The following is an 8,844-nucleotide window of genomic DNA, read 5'->3' as shown; positions in this document are numbered from 1 at the left end:
TAAAATAGAAGCTTGTGTTAGTATGAATCATGAACCAATGGCTTGGTAGTTTATATAGAGATCTCCACTTCAATTTTGAATTAATTATTTTAAGGAAGATATATATAGTTTACTACGTACCTCTTATATCATTGTCCTTTTTTTTTGCATTTTATTTTCTTAAATTTTAGTATGCGTTTAATTATTAATTGATTAATTAATTATACTCCTTAAGTTTCCAAATTTATTTATTTTTATTGAGAGATTATTATGTCAATAAAATACATATAGCATAAAAGTAATTTTAAAAGAGAGAAAAAGTTATTAGTAAGATTTCTCTTATAATAACTTTCAAATGAATAACACATCTAAAAACAATAAAAAAAATTAATTACATACTAAGATTTGTCAGTCATTATTATATATTATGTATAAATATATATGTAATTTAATTTAATTTTAATATATATGATATATTTTAATATATATTTATATTAATGATTAATAATTTTAGTATACATCTAATATATTTGAAAAAAGAAATTAGAGGAGAAAAACCGTAGAGATAAACAAAGTTAAGGAAAGTAAATTACAACTTTTTCTTAGTTTAATAATGCTGGATTGATTTTTTTCCGGTTGGATTAACAGACATGATGTAGCTATTATTATTATTACTATTATCTTTGTCTATGTTGGGCCAACCGTGGGAGAAATCAAGTGAAGAACATAAAATGAAAAGACACCACATTCAACTCAAAATCTTAAGGTGTTAAATTAATGGGTTTCTCATCTTATAAACTCTTCACTCTTTCTTATTTTTTTGATGTGAGACTAACTTCAACACTCCTCACACTTACAACACTAACAGTCCAATAAATTATTGCATACAGTATGTTAAAGTACAAGAATGGAGCTTTGTTTCAATTATTGACGACCGTTTACCACTGTTTTGAATTTTAAAAGAATTAATGGGGCATTGTTGGAGGGGTTGGAGCTTTGCTTAATTAACAATTTGACATTGTTCATCTAGTTTTGATCGCTTGCCGGTAAAAGTATGTTGTTATCCGCTTTTTTAAACACATGCGAATCATATTAATTATAGGGAACATTGCCTCCAACTAAAAGAATTAAATGCATAAGAATCCAAATATATGAAAGAAATTCAGTGTTGTATCCTTTCGGTTAAACTTTTCTTTATCGGATTTATAGAGGTCGACATTCAACATATACAGCTATATGTTACCTTTGGACTAACATTAGTCTATAAAACAAGATATCTGTGTAAATATTTTACACTTCTATGTGAAAATAAATTATTTCCTCTTTTTTTATTATTATTTTCCATATAAAAATAAAAAATATAAAAAATTATATACAAATTAAAATTGGCAAATATATTTTTTTTTAACCCATTGACAATCTATATATTATGTAAAAGCGTTGTTAACAATAGATAATGGGTAGTATGTACTTCATATGGCATAAAGAACATATATATAATAGGTATGAACAATGAAGATATATTAATTCAAAATAGAATTATGATACTTCTATATTGATATTAGATAATTATTGTTGGTGGAGAGTGTAGTAGTTCATCCACGGCAAAAAAAACAGTCATGTTATGGAAATAACAATCCAAAATTTAAAATTATTTTATTTAATATTTATAATTTTATGTATTAATATATTATGTTTATGTTACATATTTATTATATTTAAAAATTACTCAATTATTTTAGATCAACAATAACTAAAAAATATAAAATAAAGTAAATAATAATTAAAAAAACAAAATAAAATAATTTTATACTATTTTAAACTGATCTTTTATTTTTTTTAAGAAAAATTTTTAGAGACTAATAATTTTTAGTATTTTTTTGTCATTATTTGATAAATTATATATTTTTTATATATAAAATCATATAAATATAAGTGTAAATTATTGTTAGTTAAATACTAGTTAAAAATAATAATATTTATTGGTCATGTAACATTATTTTTTTAATAGTTTTTAATTCGAATATAAGAGCACAATGTTTCATCTCATATTATTACTTCAATCACTATCCTTAGAATTGGGTTTTTTCTTTTAAAAAAAATGCATTTTTCAACTAGAGAAATCCAAGTATGGTTGCTTGAGTATGAAGCAACAGCAGCACAAAGATTTATGACCAGCAATATTAAATGCAGCAGCAGTTTAAAGAATGAGGAAAGGAAACTTGAAAGCAGAGATCATGAATGAAAACTATCAATGATAAAGTGTATTACAGAATCATCTCTCAAAGAATAGAGCAAAGAAGCCTATTTACTTCATCATGAAGATTCTTTGCTAAGCTTAGTTCTAACTTCTAACTGAACTAATAACTGACTAAACAAGCAAAACAAATTCCTAACTACTTTCTTTCACTTTGAAGTCCACGTTGACTTTCTTTGGGTACCTCATCCTTAACACCAACCCTCTCAAGTTATAAAATTTGTTCAAAAGTAAAAGGAAAAGTCTATGGTGCTGACTACTAAAATCAACATGTGAAGTTGATATTATGTGGCAAGCTGTGATTTGAACGCATGCAAATAATCTTTAACCACAACGATGGAGTTGATGAAACAACTGTGACGCAGTCAGATATGTTTTATTTTCTATTGGGGAAATGATGTTAATTAAGTGTAATTAAGTAATTAAGCTTAAAATGTTTATGGGCTGAACTTTTGACATGTTGATAGAATGGATCAGGAGTGATATGTCATGCCAAAAAATTTATTACAATCATATTACAATTATTCGTATGAACTACGAATACACTAGAAATATAATTAATAATCTATTACTAAATATTTTACTAACCCTATAATCATATTACAATTGAGTAATAAAACCTTAGCTTCTCAATTTATTTTAACATTAATTTAGCTATTGTCCGAATTAAATTTCATTATATTAACCCTTACTAGCACCTCATTAAATATCTATTACAATATATACTTATTATTTTTTCAAAAAAATAACTCACTCTAGTCATTATATATTTTTTAAGTAATTACTGTTTATTTATTTATTTGTTAATCTAATAATTTATTTATTTATTTTTTAGTAATAATTTATTATTTGAGTAATAATTTATTTGTTTAGTTAAAAAATTATTATTCAAATAAATAAATAAAAAATATTTATTATAATAGATTTATATGAATAATAATTTATTATTTTTGTTGAGTTATAATTCAAATAAATCTATTACAATAAAAAAGTCTTTTTTATTTTTTTATTTATTTGATTAATAATCTTTGAAGAGCAATAAATTATTACTCAAGTAAATTTAAAATAATAAAAAATTAATTTATTTATTTATTTATTTGAGTAATAATTTTTTAAAAATAACAAATTATTACTCAATGATAAATAAAAAAATAAATTTATAAATGAATAGTAACTAATTCAAAAAACATATAATGAATAATAATCGTTGTTTTTTTTTTAAATACCAACTACATCTTATTATAGATATTTATTTTATATTACTTCATAAATGGTAATTAATTCAAACGTCTATAATATATTAAAATTTTTTTGGTAAGATAATTTTTTTATTAATTAGGTAAAATATTAAATTAGTCTTTACATTTGGGCGTAATTTTGTTTTGGTCCTTAAGGTTCAAAGTGTCCTATTTGAATCCAAAAAATTTTTTTTTAGCTTCAATGTAGTCCTACTGTGAGATTAAAGTTAAATAATTAACGAAACATCGTACATAACAACAGTACAAGAACAAAGTCGATAATTTGGAGAACAAATACAAGTTCAATAAAGTACTTGTTTAGGAGCCATTATCTTGATAAAAAAATCTTTTTTTTTATTATTTAGGATATTTGAAAAATTTCTAGTAGTAAAAATAAAAGTACTAGAAAAATAAAAAATATCTTTTCTTTAAAAGATTTTTTTCTTTAAAAAAAAGATGTTTTTTAGGTAATAAATAAACAAAAAAGTACTTTTATTATATCGTTATACCCAAATATAATTAATAGATAAAAAGATCTTAGTGCATGAGATATCTAAACATAAACCTACTTTTAGGTTTTTATAACATCTTTTTAGTTCTATAGAAAATATTTATTTAAATTATAAGAAAAATAATAAATAAATATTTATGTATTTACATAAGACGGAATTCGAACCTCCAATACTTGTTTAAGAAGACTAATAAGTTAATTATTAGACCAACTTAACTTGATTAATACTTTAATTTTTTTAATAATACATAATATTCAGATTTTCCGTCTTATTTGACCATTGTTTTTGACATGGTATTCTAATTTGTGAAAATTACCAAAAAAGAAAGCATGTTATGTCACTCTTGGTTTATCAGGGTGTCAAAAGTTTAGCCCAATAACATCTTAAATTTAATCACCTAATTACACTTAATTAACCTCCTTCCTCCAACAAAAAATAGGATGTATCTGGCTCTGTAACTGTTATTTTCTCAAATCCGTTATCATAGTTAAAAATTTTTTGCACGCGTCCAAATCACAGCTCGCCACATAATGTCAACTTCACATGTTGATTCTCGCAATCAGCACCATAGACTTTTCCAAAGAAAAATATATGTGGACATGAAAATTACATATTAAAAATTTAATTTCTAGAAATAGTAAATATTCCCATTTGGAGAGAGAACAATCAAAATTATAAGGTAATTCTTCTGGTATCTTTCCAAACTTTGATGGTAAATTATCATTTAAGTATTATAGATCTTTTTTACATACTTTTAATCATGCAAAATAATTATCTAACATATGGTTAAAATTTGATAAAAATAAACTTGTGCGTACTGAATATTTTATAGAAGTACATAAGCATTTTCTAAATTTTAAAATCTCTTAAAAAGATAAGTTAATTATATAGAATTTAATTCAAATATAATACTCTCTATTAAAATGAAATATATGTAAAATGATTTATTTCATATATATTAAACATGCGTACAATTAAACTTGTAATATATGAAAAAAAGGAAATTTATCCTACGAGTGCGTGTAGGACATAATTGCCAAATTATCATAAGCCAATATAATTCATTAGGTAGACATGAATAATAAGTTGAATTTTCGGTCCATATAAGGTGAAAAAAAAACAGCCCATTAAAAATTACTTTTCTAAAAATTTTACTTTTATTTTTTATACTTTAATTATCTACCTTCTAATTTTTTTACTGTCAAATGCTCTCTCCTCAAATTCTCATTGCGTCATTTGTCTCTCTCTAGTCGACAGCCAGCCGCCTAGTTTCTTTTTTCCATTAAGCTGTCAGTTTAGAATAGAAATAATTATTTATATACTTATTAAAATAAATATTTATTAAATTTTATTGTATCTACTTAAATCTAATTCAAATTAAATAAATATTTACTTTAGAATAAAAATAACTATCCACATATCTAGTAAAATGAACATCCAGTAAATTACAATATACTTACTTAAATCCAATCCAAATTAAATAAACATTCACTTTAGAATGAAAATAATCATCTGCACACTTAAGTAAACTAGTAATGTGTCTATATCTCTATTTTATTATAATATTTTGATTATTTTCATCGGATGAACCACTCTCCATCAATCATGGCTCATATCATTACCAAAATTTGGTCACAACTCACCATTTGGAAATCACACATACAGACGACAAAATCATAGCAATATTTCACTACTCTAATGCAAAAGTGGACCGGCAACGTCTTCGTTTGGAATGCACGACGCGGCGCAGGGAAGAAGAGGACTAACGACGGCTTCGCTTGCATGGTCAGTGATTGCTGCGGCACGCGAGGGAGGAAGTTGTGATGGCGCGACGCAAAGAAGAAGAGGACGAACGGCGGCTGCCCGTGCATGGTCGATGATTGTTGCAGTGCGTGGGAGAGGAAGCTGTGATAGGGAAGTCCTTACTCCTGAGTGAGAACCAGAGGACCCTTACCTTGTTTGAAATTCATAACGTTTCCACAATGGTAATTTATTCCATTCCATACTCCAGGAGTTGGCACACTGTACCTAAGGCTGTATAAAATTGTCTTTCTGGATACTAAACGTGCTTCCAATTGCTGCTCCTCCAAAGTGTTCTTCAGGACCTCCAATTCTCACGCTCAAGCTTTGAATCTCGTTGTTAACGAATGTCATCCACAATGTTGTGATCGGTGTGTTTATGCTGGACGAAGGCTAGTGAGAGATGGAAAATGCTGCTAAAGAAAGAAGGAAAATATTTTTTATAATAAAATTAGGACTAGTTGGAATAGTATTTTTTTAATAAATTTTTTAAATTTAAATTTAATTTAATTTTTTTTTTTAATTCGTTGTTTACTATATGCATTGTTTTTCTATACTTTCTCTTATGTTTATTATATCATTATTACTATTATATATTAGAGAGTTATTAACTTAAATAGTGGGATAAGATGTATACATAGCAATGCCACATAAACCAAGATCAGCACTTATGCCTCGTTTGATTCTTATGTAACCAGCCTCATCCCAATTAGTACTCCATGAATTCTTCACAATCTAATAATCAATTCTATTTTCAGTTGTACCATAACCAATCGCAGTATCATCATGGTTAAGATTAGTTCCACAAACTCCATCAAAAACACCACTCGAATAGTGTAGTAAATCAAGCAAATTTGCTTGAATAGCAACCGAAACTGGTTGGTTAGCCACTGCTCTTAGAAGTTCTGTCTCATTATTTGGTGGCACCATCTCATAGCCTTTGATTTGAGGAACTTTATAGGCTTCTTTTGTCGTATTGCATCTACCATATGTTGTTAAATTGTAAGAGTAGTTTTCTTCACTTGTAATTCCTCCATTTTCAAATAATGCACCTTCAATGTAACCACCGGCACATCCCCAAATCTCTACCATGTGTGTCACAACTCACCACTTCTAGCTCCGACATCTTACCACAAAATCCTTGGTCCTTGACGGGAGTAACAGCTCCTTTAGTCCCCCAATCTAGGATTTTTAATTTTAATAAATAAAAAATATAATAATTACTGAAATAAATAAATTAAAAATTATTACCAAAATTCGCGACCCTTTCTTATTTCGTTTATATTGTAAACGAGATAAGACATGTAGACATGACACGTATATATCTCGTTTACACTATAAACGATATACGTGCAACAATATCTCGTTTACAGTGTAAACGAGATACAATGAGACAAATTTTCAATAGCTATAAAAGGATGTATAACCCTTGACATTCTCCACAAATATTTCATATCTTCTTTTGTCCCGTTTTTCTCACAAAAACAAGGCAACAATGGCCAGTAACAGCGTATATATAGTTGTGTGAGTCTACCCCAATTGTTGTATGAAAAATAGAGACAACGGGGTGATATTTGAGTGTGAGAATCCAATACTGTTGCGGACTTAGCATGTAAGTACGTTGTCGGAGTTAAAGAGTTTGATAGTGAACAACCTCGGTGGCACAGAAACGAGGGAGGTTGGAAGGATGGGATATAGGTTGCTGGCACCTATGGGTAATGGAGTTTTCCAGTTTCAACTATTTCGCCTTCTAGGGGACGAGTATATGCAACTCATGTTCGACATCCATGGAAAAATTATAGCGAAACAAGTGATGGAGCTTTCCATCGAGGTTGGAGATGTTGATCGTGGTGGTTCTGTACACTCGACCTATGTACAGGACGACCGACCTCTTGCACTACCACCCATTCATGCCGCCATTCTAGTGAAAGAGGGTGGAGGAGGGTGACCAAGAGTCAGATGAAGATTACGTGGCGGATAGTGTCGATAGTAATTTGTCTGAAGGGGTGATGAGGAGGAGTTTGTACCGGAGACGCCCACCGAGACTGTGGCGTGCCATGTCTTGCCTCCCCCCACCCAATTTCGACGCTATCGGCAATACCAAGTCACTATCATACATTAGATCTGGACACCATGCATGAGAGGACTCCGTTTTTCAACACGGGGGAAGAAAATTACAACCTAGACGGTGGGGTAGAGTTTCGGGTCGGCCACAGATTCAAATGCCGAGATGCAATGCTGCAGGGTGTGAAGAACTACAGTATTCGCATGAGTGCTGAGTACTGGGTGATCGAATTGAACCGATTAAAGTACCATGTGCAATGCCGTCAAGCTGCGAGTGGGTGTCCATGGATATTGGTGAGTTCAAGTTTAATTGAGCTTTTGAGTAGTTCTGTGCAATATATTTAGTAGTTTCAAAATATGACTGAACCAATGCTATTTTATTTCGTTAGGGAGGTCTGGAGGGTTGGTGGAGCACACAGTTGTTCACCCACCATGTCCCACGACCATTGATAGTTGGATTGCAGTCTCATTTGCAAGGTTATACTACCGTTGATATAGTTCAACCCCTTCGTCAGCATTCTAGTCTTGCAAGGTGCGGTTCAAACGAGTTATCACTTCAAACCCTCCTATAGAAAAGTCTGGATGGTAAAATAGAACGCAATTGCACAGATCTACGGGGATTAGAAGGAGTCATAGGATACATGTAGATCCCTCTATCTGGTGGACACCACTGAAAAAATCTTTGGTAGATCCAAGATATCAATAGCGGAGTGCAGCCCGCGATGTCCATGACGCCTCAGTGTACCGCCGAACACAATGACTGGTACATCCAGGCAAGCACGGCCGAGTCCCAGGACAAAGTCCGGCACCGCCCAAAGTCCTGAAGAAGTGGGAGTCAACGTAAGTGAACCAAATTGTTTGACTTATCCGTCATTAAATATCCTCCGATCAGTAACATAATGTAGCACCTGGCGTACTGTCGGAGGGTCTTTGGGTCGTCTGTAGGGGACATCTGGCGGACACAGTCTCGCAGCCATACAAGTTTCAGCGTGAA

At 29.9% G+C, this 8,844-nt stretch overlaps 1 protein-coding gene across 1 annotated transcript; it reads right to left on the bottom strand.

The window, feature by feature from the left end:
• Nucleotides 1-6,521: 6,521 nt before the first annotated feature.
• Nucleotides 6,522-6,878, bottom strand: LOC112705307 (cysteine proteinase COT44-like). Its single transcript, XM_025756141.1, has one exon. The coding sequence runs from the start codon at nucleotides 6,876-6,878 to the stop codon at nucleotides 6,522-6,524; it is 357 nt and encodes a 118-aa protein (XP_025611926.1).
• Nucleotides 6,879-8,844: the final 1,966 nt, after the last annotated feature.

This window comes from Arachis hypogaea, chromosome 8 (genome assembly GCF_003086295.3).
Source record: "Arachis hypogaea cultivar Tifrunner chromosome 8, arahy.Tifrunner.gnm2.J5K5, whole genome shotgun sequence".
Taxonomy (NCBI): domain Eukaryota; kingdom Viridiplantae; phylum Streptophyta; class Magnoliopsida; order Fabales; family Fabaceae; genus Arachis; species Arachis hypogaea.
Note: the sequence above shows the minus strand (reverse complement) of the source record. Positions and strands in the feature narration are given on the sequence as shown.